Here is a 13387-nt window from a genome sequence, read left to right on the forward strand (position 1 = left end):
AGTTCCTCATGTTGTGGTGACCCCAAACCATAAAATTATTTCCATTGCTACTTCCTAACTGTAATTCTGCCACCATTATGAATCATAATGTAAATATCTGTGTTTTACGATGTGCTTAGGTGGCCTGTGAAAGAGTCATTTGACCCACAGGTTGAGAACCACTGACTTAAAGGACCCTGGGCACTTCAGGCCCTAGGTTGCTAGTCCCTCTATTTGCAAAGCATATGACCCTGACTACATAAAATCCATGTCACATGCATAGCAAGGTTGTGTCTCTACCCACCTAGGGCTTGTCTATCATGTAGAGTCACAGCAGATTCTTCATAGCCAGCCAGCCCAGAGCAGAAGGAAGGTGGGTTGGCGGGTGTCACAGATGATGGGACAGGAGAGAAGAATATGGGGCATCAAGGAGCCAGGCAGAGGTGATGGGAGAGGAGACTGCAGAGATGGGGAGAAATGAGGAGGCTGCGCTGTGGGGAGCAGAGAAAAGAGGGTGCCGTGCAGAACAGGAGTAAAGACGCTGCTCTTGTACCACTGGGGAGGACGCCGTTGCTCTCAGGCCTCCCCTCCCTCTCCATCTCGCTCACTTTTCCTTTTCTTTTATTGTGTGGGGTGTTCACTTTAAGGGACCACAGCACGAGGCCTGGCTTTGGATTGAGTGGCAGCTTTGGATTGGGTGGCTTCTGTTGTCTGGCAAAAGGGAAGTCATCAGCGGATGTCACGGGCAATTGTAGTCTGAGACAAAATGCTGGGCATCGCCAAGAACTCAGCTTTCTTTCCTAAATCTAAGAACTATGGATTCTTTCCTGAATGTTTTCTGACTTCATCACTGTGGTGGAGAAGGCAGCCCTTCCTCTGGGACGGAAGGTACCTCTGCTGGGCCCAGGGCCAATCCACCATGCGGCTGCTTCTCACACGTTTCTTACTGGTACTGATTTGTCTGACCACCATTTTTGCTGACATTATAAATCTTTCCGTGTTCCCCACAGGACCTTGAGGCTTTTGCTATCAGTGCGGTAGAGCATCTGTCTTAGAGAAAGACCACTCCCGCCTCCGAGGTGATCGAGGTGATCACCGTGGTTTCCTCCAGCCCTGCGGGCGGGGGCTGCAGATCCATAGCAGGGCCGCTATGCAGCCATTTATCTATCGGCAGCCAGAGCTCCAGAGGTTTATAAACACCACCCCCACAAAACACACACAAAAATGCCACAGGGCCAGAGAGATCAGCAGGCAGCTGTGGGGCTCCAAGTAAGGCTTCCTAGACATAACTCAGTGTCTACCTCCCGCCTAGCCCCAAATCAAGCCACTCTACAAACCACCCCCAGGCTGATGAATGCCCTGTGTGGTCCCCAGAAGCCCCCCTGGACCACCCTAATGCTTCAGTATAGCTGATCTCCCCCAGGGTCTACCTAACTAATTACACAATTCATCACAGGCCCCGCCCACATGGGGGATGAATGCAGAGGCGATGTCTTCATGTTTATTTGGAAATCAAGGCCCCGGAGGGTCAGACACTCCCCCAAATCATATCACTTAACTCTTTCACCCGTGAAGCTCAAGATAAAATGATACTATGTCATGGTGAACCCAGCCAGGGTCAGGTCAGTTAGGGACATCAAAAGCAGATGGCGGAGCCCAGATTCTTCCCCTTCTCCACAAAGGAGGGGGAATGGGGATTGGTCTGTAGTGAGGGGCCTGCCCTTCCAAAAGAGGAAGTGCGAGATGGACCAGAGTGATGGCCCAGGCAGCCAGTTGCTTGCTGACCTGCAAGTGGACCTGAGCTTGGAGCCCCCACCCCCTAGCTCCCACTTTCCATGCTGGGCATGGTGATGCACGCCTATTGTCCACGCTCTGCAGAGGCAGGGACAGGGGGCTTCCTACCTCCACCTGCCTCCACCTGCCTCCACCTGCCTACCAGCCAGCTCGGTCAAATCAGTGAACCCTGGCTTCAACCAGAGATCCTATCTCATGAAATGAAGTAGAGAGTCACTAAGATATAGGACATCAGCCTCTGGCTTCTACATGTGAGAGCATGTGCACGCATACGCGCACACACACACACACAATTCCCACCAGAAGGCCCCTTGCTGTCATGGACACTCTTGAGTCCTGACAGGGTCCTTCCCCCACCCACACCAGCCCTAAGACATCTGTACTTCTTCCTCCCCATCCTAGGTCACACCAGCTGCCTGCCAGCTGGGCCCACTGTGGAGCTCCTGTCTCAAGTGAGACTTCCTATGCAAGGTCCCATAAGTTCTGAGGACAGTGGCTCCATAGATTATTTCTTCTTCTTCTTCTTCTTCTTCTTCTTCTTCTTCTTCTTCTTCTTCTTCTTCTTCTTCTTCTTCTTCTTCTTCTTCCTCTTCCTCTTCCTCCCCCTCCCCCTCTTCTTCTTCTTCTTCTTCTTCTTCTTCTTCTTCTTCTTCTTCTTCTTCTTCTTCTTCTTCTTCTTCTTCTTCTTCTTCTTCTTTCTCCTCCTCCTCCTCCTCTTCCTTCTTTTAAGACAGAATCTTACTACTAGCTCTGGATGACTTGGAGCTCACTGTGTTGGCCAGGCTGGCCTTGAACTCCCAGAGATCTGCCCGCCTCTGTCCCAGAACATGCCACCACACCCCAGACATGTTCTTTTAAAGGTGAATAGGTCAAGTTCATCAGCCACAAGGTGGAAATCAGGCTTCTGCTGTCATCACCGAGTCCTAAGGTCACTGTGGGCAGGTGGACAAGTCCCCTGACTGTTCTCACGTTGCCTCCACTCGGGGTAATGAGCCTTGGGCTGTCAGCGATGTGTGCCCCCTGAGAAATTTTCAGAACAGCGCTATGCAATTTCTAGCATCATACATTTCTTTTTTGTTTTCTTTAAATGATTTTTGGTTGCTGTACAAAATAATGAGTTTCATTAAAACGGTGTCATGTAGTATCATTGTAGCTTGCTAATGTAGAACCCCTATCACCATCCCAGCTCCCTTCTCCTCCGCCTTCTAGACCCTTTCTCCCCCCCCCACCCCCTGATAGTCTCTCTTCTGTTTTTATGTTGTGCGTGAGTGTGCACGTGTGTGTGTAAGTCTGGTTTCTGTATATAGGAAACATAGTTGGTTACACCAGACTCTACATTTCATGACTGATGGAGAAAGAGATTGCTCATACTAGGCAGTTGGATGGGCTAGGCCAGGAGAATCCAAGGCCGTGCCTACTACAACCTGACATGCAGCAGAGACAAGATGGGGGCTCTGATTCTGGGGTGCCCAGGCTCTCACTGCTCACCCAGAGACAGTTCCACCTCGTGCCACCTGTAGCAGTCTTGTGTGCACAAAGACCCAAGCCATCTGAGTTTCCATCTTGGTTTCTGCTGTGGTTTCAGCTACTTGTGACTCTCCCCTCCTCAACTGCCAGAGTCACCACTGGGAACCACTGGTCTTTTCTGGAAGTTGAACATGCTTGGGCAGAAGCCAAAGCTGTTTGGAAGTGACACTGTTGCCTAGCCGAGGCTGCTGTCTGCCATTTTTGCTGGAGTTTGTATTTTCTGATTTCTAACTCAGTGGTGTTTATATTTGGATGCAAATTTTCCAGGCTTGCTATGCTCTGTCTCCACATGTGCACACGCGCACACACACACACACACACACACACACGCACAAATGTTCTGTAGTTCATGTTTCATAGTTGATGATTGGGGGATGGGGTTAAAAAACTTGAAGGCATTGTTAATTTGAATCACAGTAATAATCCAAGTACAGAGAAATCCCTGTCCATGATGGGCACTTCCAAGTATTTCAGGTACATTGCTTTACTTCTTTCTCCAGCTAGCACTAACTGGAATTCCAATCCCAATAAACCCACCAAGGACATAGCAGGATTCCAAGAAGTTGGCTGTTGTGTTGTTTTGAGCCAATAGGAGCTCCCCATGGCCCTGGCTACTTCCTCCACAAGCCCCCCAAAACATCTTTCCTAATGATGCAGTAGTTTGACTCATTCAAGGGCCATACACACAACCCAGGAGGTCAGGAGCCATGCACCCAACCCAAGGGTAAACACTGGGCAGTTCTTATCTGGGCAGTGGTACTCCCTAACATTGCCATGGGTCTTCCCTCAGCCATTTTAGCCCTCATTGTCATAAGCAGAACTTTACATCTTGGCTGCTTTGGGTGAATGGATTCATGGAGTCATTGAATAGACCCAGAATGGACCCCTGACCAATGGACCCAATCATCAGATTTGGGTCATTTTTAAAATGTACTTTTTGGTATTCCTTGAGGAAGTTAAAATGTTCTGGGATCTCACCAGACCTTCCCAATGAAGAGACAGACAGATAGTGACAGGAACACTCCTCACCCAGCTCAGTTGGGAAACAGCAGGCCCCAGTGATCCCCTTGAAGGCCCCTGAGCAGTGGGGACACAGAACACTGGACATGGTGTTATTGTGAAGATCATACAAGGCATCAATCTGTCTCTAAAGTAAAGCACCACCAAGCATTTTATAACTCCTTTTCTCTGCATCCCTGTGCTGCGATAGAAATGACCCTGGACCAGCACCCATCTGATGGGCTGCAGTCAGCCAGTGTGTGGACAGCTAACAGGGGGACAGGGAGCACACTTGCTCTGTTGGGTCCAGTGTGTGCTGTTGCTATGTGGGGCCTGGCACTAGCTAATAAAAATGGGACTCTGTGTTCTTATTCCAGTTACACTGATAATACAAGAAATGAACCTTGTAATTAAAAAGATAAAGGCATGCGTCTTCCACTTATCCACACTCATGGGGAAACATGATACTCAATGACACCACACACGCCCAGGGCAATTCCCATATCTTTATAGGTGCCACATTAAAACCTCATGAGTTTCGTGTGTGTGTGTGTGTGTGTGTGTGTGTGTGTGACTTTACAAGGGACCCAAGTGAAACTACAGACCTGAGGGTCTCCAATATGCATCTCCAATGCTGAAAAAGTCCCCAGAGGAGACGAATTCAGCTGGCTGCTCATTTGAATTGCAAGCCAACTGGGGTGGGTTTCTCTGAGAAATTCTTCTCTAGGTGAGACTGGGCTCTGGGTGGAGACCTTGCTAAGGCTGCTAACCTTGCAACTTTGTTTTCCGTCTTTCCCGCCACCTTGGATGTTGGCAGTTCTGTGGAAGCAAATCATCCTGCGCAATGGAGGCGTGCTCACCAATGCCTTGAACATCAGTTGCCTGTCTAAAGTCACCGACGGCTTCACGCAGGGGCAGATCGTCAAAGTGATCAAAGAGGTCCTCACAGACCGCAGGATCCGGCAGCAGCCACACAAGCCCCTCACGGCCGTCGAGTTCATCACCATGATGACCAGCATGAACCCCGTGTACAAGGAGGAAGAAGAGAGTTTTAAGGTAACAGAAGCCCTGCTAGCCAAATCTTAGGCAAACTCTGGTCACATGACCTCCTCTCTTCTTCCAGTTGCCTGGGTTCCGTGGATTCAAGTACTGCCACATTCAGGGAAATTTGAAGTGCACTATTCTGAAATCACAACCTCTTTGAGGTTTTTGTCTTCTGAGTTTTCTTTGCACCCGGAAGGTAGAGCGCATGTCTTCTGGCTCTCGGAGAGGCAGTGGTCTGTGACCTTGGAGAGTAACAGCAAACTGCGGGATTCAAAGCTGCTAATTCCAGAGCTGAGAATGTGGGGGTTGAGCTCAGAGGCACAGAACTTGCCTAGAATGCACAAGGCCCTGGGTTCAATCTCCATCCCTGCCTGCCGCAAACAAAATCTCAAACTCTCTCTCTACCTCCCTCCCTCTTTCTCTCTCTCTCCCCTCCCTTTTCCCACCCCACCCCCCCACACCCCACCCCCTCCCCGTCTCTCATCCTTTATTCTGTTTCCACTTCACATTTCATATTATGGAACAAGTTTGGGATAGGGAAAACTACTCTTGAAATATCAAGCTGAAGCTATCTGGCCCCTGCCCTCACAGGCTCCCTCCTTTCTCAGTCTCCTATATATATATACAATATGAAACATGAGTCAGCTCCTAAAAGTTCAATTTGCTAGTGTTTGGGAACATTCTAGTGCATTTGTGGGAGGTTTTAGATCCAGAGGGGACCTAGAGAGCTTTCATCCCACATCCTTCTTTCTGTGAGGAACAAAGCTACCCAAGGACCATACTCTCTCCATTCACATAGCGGGGCTAAGACACAGTCAGGAGCCCTTGCCCCGGTGCCTAGGCTGGCAGGCATTCCTCAAAGACTGCTTTCTTTCCTTCAGCTCAGGGGCTTTCGACCTTCCTAGTGCTGGATCCTTTAATATAGTTCCTCGTGTTGTGATAATCCCAAGCCATATAATTATTTCATTGCTACTTCATAATTTTGGTACTGTTATGAACCATAATGTTGTCTGTGTTTTCTGATGGTCTTAGGAGACCCCTGTGAAGGGGTCATTCATTCCCCCAAAGGGGTCAAGACCCATAGGTTGAGAACTACTGCTTTAGCTCAGTGTGAACAGAGGTGTGTTCTAGATCAAGGGATGAAAACTACCTGTGCCAAATAATATCACCACAGTGTCACACTGTCACCAAAAGGAGGCTTCAGAGTTTCATTCAAGAGTCTCACCTCCAAGAGCCTGCTCAAATTTCCACTCTAGAATGCATTACTTTTCTACCAAGCCTAAACTGCTTTTCCTTCCTACTTTGTCCCCAAGTGCTCCAGTGGGAAGTGAGAAACCATAAAAATAATGTCCCTTTGCTTTATGTCGAGAAGCCACTTAGGAGTGAGTACATGTTGTATTTATCTTTCCGGGTCTGGGTTACCTCACTCAGTATGCTTTTTTCTAGATCCATCCATATGCCTGCAAATTTCAAGATGTCATTATTTTTTTCTGCTGTGTAGTGCTCCATTGTGCAAATGTACCACATTTTCCTTATCCATTCTTCAGTCAAGGGGCATTTAGGTTGTTTCCAGGTTCTGATTATGACAAACAATGCTGCTATAAACATAGCTGAGCACATGTCCTTGTGGTATGATTGAGCATTCTTTGGGTATATATCCAAAAGTGGTATTGCTGGGTCTTGAGGTAGATTGTTTCCTAATTTTCTGAGAAATTGTCATACTGATATCCAAAGGGGCTGTACCAATTTGCATTCCCACCAGCAGTGATGGAGAATTCCTCAACCCCAGACAACCTAGACAACAAAGAGGACCCTAAGAGAGACATATGTAGATCTACATAGGAAGGAGAAAAAGACAAGATCTCCTGAGTAAACTGAGAGTGTAGGGGTCATGGGAGATGGTAGGGGGAGGAAGGGAGAGGAGTAGGGAAAATGTATAGCTCAATTAAAAAAAAGAATCTGTGTTCTTTAAAAGAGACAAAAATAAAAGAAAAACTAATAATGCCCCGGAACTAGTGTCACCACCAGGGTGGGGAGCATTTTCTGTAAAGATCCAGAGAGAGAGTCGGGCATGGTGGCACACACCTTTAATCCCAGTACTTAGGAGGCAGGGACAGGCAGATCTCTGATTCTGAGACCAGCCTGATCTGCAGAGTTCCAGGACAGCCAGGGCTACACAGAGAAATGCCATCTAGAAAAAAAAAGAAAAGGGAAAGAAAAGAAAGGGAGGGAGGAAGGGAGAGAGAGAGAGAGAGAGAGAGGGAGGGAGGGAGGGAGGGAGGGAGGGAGGGAGGGAGGGAAGGAAGGAAGGAAGGAAGGAAGGAAGGAAGGAAGGAAGGAAGGAAGGAAGGAAGGAAGGAAGGAAGGAAGGAAGGAAAAGAAAAGACCCAGAGAGAACGTGGGGCTTTGACAGCCTTGCTGTTTTTGCTGTTGCTGCTTGGGCCACCTGTGAATCTTAACGCAAAAGCCTCTTACCCAGTGTGTACACAGATGATGATGGCTGTGTCCCATAAAACACTCTTTGCGCCGGGCGGTGGTGGCACACACCTTTAATCCCAACACTCGGGAGGCAGAGGCAGGTGGATCTCTGTGAGTTCGAGACCAGCCTGGTCTACAAGAGCTAGTTCCAGGACAGGCTCCAAAACCACAGAGAAACCCTGTCTCAAAAAAAACAAAAAAAAACCACTCTTTTCAAGACAGACAACAGACAGGATTTGGCCTATTGCTATGTTTTATGGACCCCAGCTCTTGCAAAACTGGGAAAGAGAAAACCTCCAACTGCAGCCAGTTTGTTGAGCACTGGAGTTTTTTATGCTGTCCTGTTAACTGCTGAACATTCTGATGGACTAACTATATTAGTTAACAGATATTCATCATCTCCCAGTGATATAATCTTTTCTGAAATTCTTCATTTTTACCCCTTTCTAAAACACTGGCCTTCCACCTTGTTTTGAGGAATGTGGTTGATCATATTAAAACTTAAAGCTGGTTTTTTAGTTTGCAAATTGATCTCTAGGAGTTTTGCCTGTGCTGTGTGTTTGAGGACTGTGACTGTGGGCACAAACGCATATGCCTCTTGCTTCCATCCTGGGTGGGTTTAGTCATTCCGTTTATTTCTAAAGAAACAGCATCATTTTCCCACCATTAGCCTAGCCCCAAGTAGATGTTCAATAGATTTGCTGGTGACACATTTATGGAACAGATGGGATGATATCATCACACTCCTGGATACTGTGATGACCAGTGCTGACATGGTGCACAATCGGGCCCATAAGTTTTCCCTGACTGTGCTTCTGAGAATGTATCTACTGAGCTCACAGCTTCTCCAGAACATTCTGTCCTATTCCCTGGGTGTGGTAGAGAAAGCGTGTAATGATATAGATGGTATAATTATTTAGACCTCTGAGCCTTTTATTTTATAGGTAAAGAAGCCTGAGCTATAAGAAGTGTGGTGAGCGTCTAAGTTAGGGCATCTATGGCAGTGAAGAGACACCATGACCACAGCAACTCTTAGAATGGAAAGCATTTAACTGGATGGCTTACAGTTCATTGTCAGCATGGTGCAAGATGGTGGCATGCAGGCAAAGATGGTGCTGGAGAGGGAGCTGAGAGTCCCACATCTTGCAGGCAACAGGAAGTTGACTGCATGTTATGCTGCACAAAGCTCGAGTGATAGAGACCTCAAAGCCCACCCCCACAGTGGCTCACGTTCTCCAACGAGGACACGCCTACTTCAACAAAGTCACACCTCCTTATAGTGCCACTCCCTTTGGGGGCCATTTTCCTTCAAACCACCACAGTGGGTACGCAGAGCTTGGTACACAGAACTTGCACGGCAAAGGAAGAATAAGTTTGCTGTTGGCTGACCCTAAGATCCTCAGACCAGCCTGGCCTGTTCCAGTGAGTTCAGTGAAATCCTGAGAGTAGAGGAGGTCGGGAGAGAGACGGGGCAGTTGGAGGGATACTCACTGTGTCACTAGCCTGTGGATGGACGGGGACAGACAGAAGAGCAGGGGTGTGGGGAAGAGCAGAAGCTGCAGAAGGCAAGAGAACAAGAGGTGCACAGTCTTACTGATGCCTTGACCTAGGTCGGTAAGACCATTTCCAGGACTGTAAAGTCCTAAATGTGCTGGTTTTGAATACAGATTTGAGTAATTTGCCAAAACACCAGAGAAGAAAGGAAAGCAATACAAGAAACAGGTAACTGTACAGTCACTCAACTGAGAGCAGCAGAGCTATGATTCATGACTTACTACAAGATCAAGTTCCTTAGCAGGACTCTAAACCAAAGAAGAAAGAACTCAGGCCTAAAGTTCTAAAAATGGGGCCAAGGCTAAGACAAGGAGGAAAGGGTCTTTAGGGAACTCTCAAACAGGTACTAGCCTCTGGGATAAAGCATTTAGCTGAGTTCTGGGAGCAGAAGGTACACATATGTGGGAACCTTGGTCCCAGATAATGGCAAAATGGGCCCTGCATAGAATTGGGATGCTTTCGGGCCACAATCATGGATTGTTCAATAAAAAAAAAAAAAAAAAAATGTTCTATATGATACTAAACACCTCGCCTGCACATTGTCCATGAACGATTCATATCAGCACTACTCCAGGGCACCAGAATCTCAACTTAAAAGTGCTAACATGTTTTAAAAATATTTGTATTTAATGGTCATAATTGTATGACCATTAAAACCCCTGAAAGCATTATGAAAAGCAAGGAGAAAAACCACCCTATGTAGAAGTGCATCCAAGTCAAGGGACATCTGATTCCTACAAGAAACATGACTCCTGATGAAAACAAGTTCATAATAAAAAGCACTCTTACCCAGAAGGAAATGACATGGCATACCAGTACTGAACTTACAGAACATTCTGAGGGACAATACATATTAAGTGTGATCAAATTACAAAAAGCCAGAAACATTACAAGGGGACAACACATACACTAGAGAAAAAGAACCAAACAGAATATCTGATACTGAAAAAAATTTAACAGACATTAAAGTAAACATTCAATGAATATGCTGTTTGTTGGTTAGACATAGACACTAAACCTAGCCTGCAGATGGTCAGGGAACCACAGACCGTTAAAATAAATGTAAAAATTAGAAGAGGAAAACATTGCAGAAAATATAGTGTTCATGTAACAACAGTTAATGAGAAAAGAGGCAATGACTTTGAAAAAGAGCAAGGAGAGGTGTATATAGTATAAAGGCTTGGAGATAGCAAAGGAAAGAGATAAATGACATAATTATATTACAATCTCAAAAAAGCATTAAAAAGTTTAAAAAGAAGGATATGACAAAATGGCTTGAATACATATAATTACATGTTCAAGAAAATAAGGAAAAATATGACTTCCATAGAAATGCACTTTTAAAACAAAAAATTAAATAATAGGAGATCATTATCTTTTAAAACTACAAAACAAAGCTTATACACGAAAAAATACACTAGTTAATTAAATGGCAAAAACTAAGGCAAGTATGAACTCCAGACTAGGTAAGGTCAAAGAGCGAATCACAGAACTGGAAAGTGGTCCTGGGGAGTTCCCCTACAGAGAATCACAGACGAGCAAAACACGTAAAGTTATAAAACTAACTTTATAGTTACACGTCCAAAGGAATTGGCCTTCAATTACGAGAATTCTCAGAAAAAAAGAACACAAGTCTAAAGTGAGACTGGCAGAGAATTTTCCCAAATTAAAAGCATGAGGTATCATATTAAAAATAAACTCCAGGATGGAGGTGGGTGCTCCTTGGACCTCCCACAGGGCAGAGAAACCTGCTTGCTCTTTGGGCTGAGGAGGAAGGAAGACTTGATTGGGGGAGGGGGAGGGAATGGGAGGTGGTGGCGGGGAAGAGGCAGAAATCTTTAATAATTAAATAAATTAATTAATAAAAAAATAAAAATAAAAAAATAAACTCCAGGAAGACAGCCAGGCAAATGGAATGAATGCATTTTATCAATTCTTAGAAGTCTAAGAAAAGATAACAAACTCCACTTAAAAGCTAGATTGTCCCCAAAGAAACAACATGTGCAATCAAACATCTCTTTGACAGCAGAAGATGCCAGAAAACAGTAACTTATATGTTCAGAGTGTTGAGGGAAAATGATCATCTAACTAATATTTATATCCAGCTAAACTAGCATCTAAGTGACAGGAGAAAACAAATTTGAGACAGATGACTGAAACAGTCTCCCACTCACCAAGAGCAACAGCAAGTGGATCCGTGTCATGTAAACAGAAGGAATTTTCACTTTTTATGTGCTGTTCCTAAGGAAGTCCTCTCACATATGTCAAGGGGCTGTAAACTGGGCTAGAGAGAGAAGCATTGCATTCAGGAGAGTGCTTACTGCTCTTCTAGAAGACCCTAGTTCGGTTCCCGGAATCCACATCAGGTGATGTACAACTGCTATTGTTCCAGCTCCAGGGGATCTAGTGCCCTCTTCTGGCTTCTGCAGGTACCTGCACACATGTGGGCACACACACAAGCAAACACACACACACAAGAGAGAGAGGAAGCAAAGGAGGGAGAAAGAAATCTTTTTTTTAACTGAATTGTAAGAAAATGGATAAATAGCATCCAGTATAATCATTTTCTGAGATTATCTGTAAGGTTGTACATTGAAAGGTTTCTCGGGTTGTAAATAAAATATTATCAGTGCCATGTTTTCCACATCTCCCTCAGAGGATGCTGAGTGGCCCCCTGTGGTCTTACATGTCTACCAATTGAGCTACTAATAGCTGACCACATGTGAGGTAATGACTGCATTACCAGGAAAGCCGCATCCTCGGGGCAGTCTTAATTAGGCAGGACTGTGTGTGGAGGTTGCTATGTGGTTCTCTAGCACAACTAACTACCTGAGAAGTTTCAAGTCACAGAAACACAAGCTAGAAATTCAACGAGACGTTTGTACTGAACGCATGTCAAATGCCCAGTGCCTAACGGCCACTTACTGTCCCCTTCTTAGCCGATACATCTTTACCGCCAGGATTATCTCTGTATTTTCACATCCAATCATTTCCGCAACATCTTCTCATTTCAGAACTGGTATGCCAAAACCCCTCTCGGGAAGAAGCGAATCTTGTCATTAACGATCGGCGGCAACAAAGACAAGGAGAAGGATAAAGGCAAGAAGAAAGGGAAAAAGGGGAAAAAGAAGAAGTAGTTTCTTCCTCAGGAGCCACCCTGAGCGTCTTTGAGATGGTGACGGCCCCAGCTCATTGGGGAGAGGCTCACCCCTGCCCACCCAGGGATGCCCAAGGAGAAGCTAAGATGCAAGCAGTTATTCCCAGCCTCTGCCCGCTAACCACTGTGCTTGTTCAGCCACCCTTTAGGAGTCTGGACACTAAGGAAGATGTCCTTTACAGCCACTTCTACTGCTTGCCACTGTCCCTTAACTCCTGCGAAGTCTGTCTATAATTTAAGTTTGCTTTCCACGTGACCGGCACTCTCCCCAGCACACACACCTGTCAGTATTAGCTCCAAGATTACAACGTTTCAGAGGTCTCTCCTGTGACGAGAGCACCGTCATTGTGTTGTCGATACTAGCTGTTTATTAACCCATATGTACTGTATATTTTATTGCACATATTTTAATAAATTAATTATTTGCTGTAGTAATAAATATCACATAATGAAATAAAGTTGTTGCCCTTGAACTGACTCAGTAATTGGATTGTCGGAGCTGAGCCAGGTCTTCACTGTGGAGTCTGCAGCGTGTAGATGAGGCTCAGGAAGTACGGCGGCCCCCTCTGATGTTTGGACCACAGCACTGAGACAGCTGGCTCCTAGAAGCCATCTGACCTCTGCAGGCCAAAGACTAGGCAGAAACTACAACATAAAAATGGGGTAGGTAATGAAAAGATGGTTAAGAGAGTGTGTTGCGTTTGTAGAAGCCCTGGGTTAGGTTCCCAGCATCCATATCGCAAAGCTCACAACTGTCTGTAACTCCAACTTCAGGGAACCCCAACCCCAGGGAATCCAACACCTTCTCTGGCCTCTGAGGGCACCCATGCTAATGTATATATACCTACACAGGAG

The 13387-nt window shown here is 45.9% G+C and overlaps 1 protein-coding gene across 1 annotated transcript in view; it reads left to right on the forward strand.

Annotated features, from left to right (window-relative positions):
* The window catches only part of Iqca1 (IQ motif containing with AAA domain 1), a 122062-nt gene extending 109121 nt beyond the window's left edge, over positions 1-12941 (forward strand). Inside the window, exons 18-19 of the mRNA XM_057761984.1 lie at positions 5117-5355; positions 12390-12941. Coding sequence (XP_057617967.1) covers positions 5117-5355; positions 12390-12512 — 362 coding nt within the window. The 3' untranslated portion in view covers positions 12513-12941. The remainder of the gene's footprint in view (positions 1-5116; positions 5356-12389) is intronic.
* The last annotated feature ends 446 nt before the right edge of the window (positions 12942-13387 follow it).

This window comes from Chionomys nivalis, chromosome 2, assembly GCF_950005125.1.
Source record: "Chionomys nivalis chromosome 2, mChiNiv1.1, whole genome shotgun sequence".
Classification (NCBI taxonomy): domain Eukaryota; kingdom Metazoa; phylum Chordata; class Mammalia; order Rodentia; family Cricetidae; genus Chionomys; species Chionomys nivalis.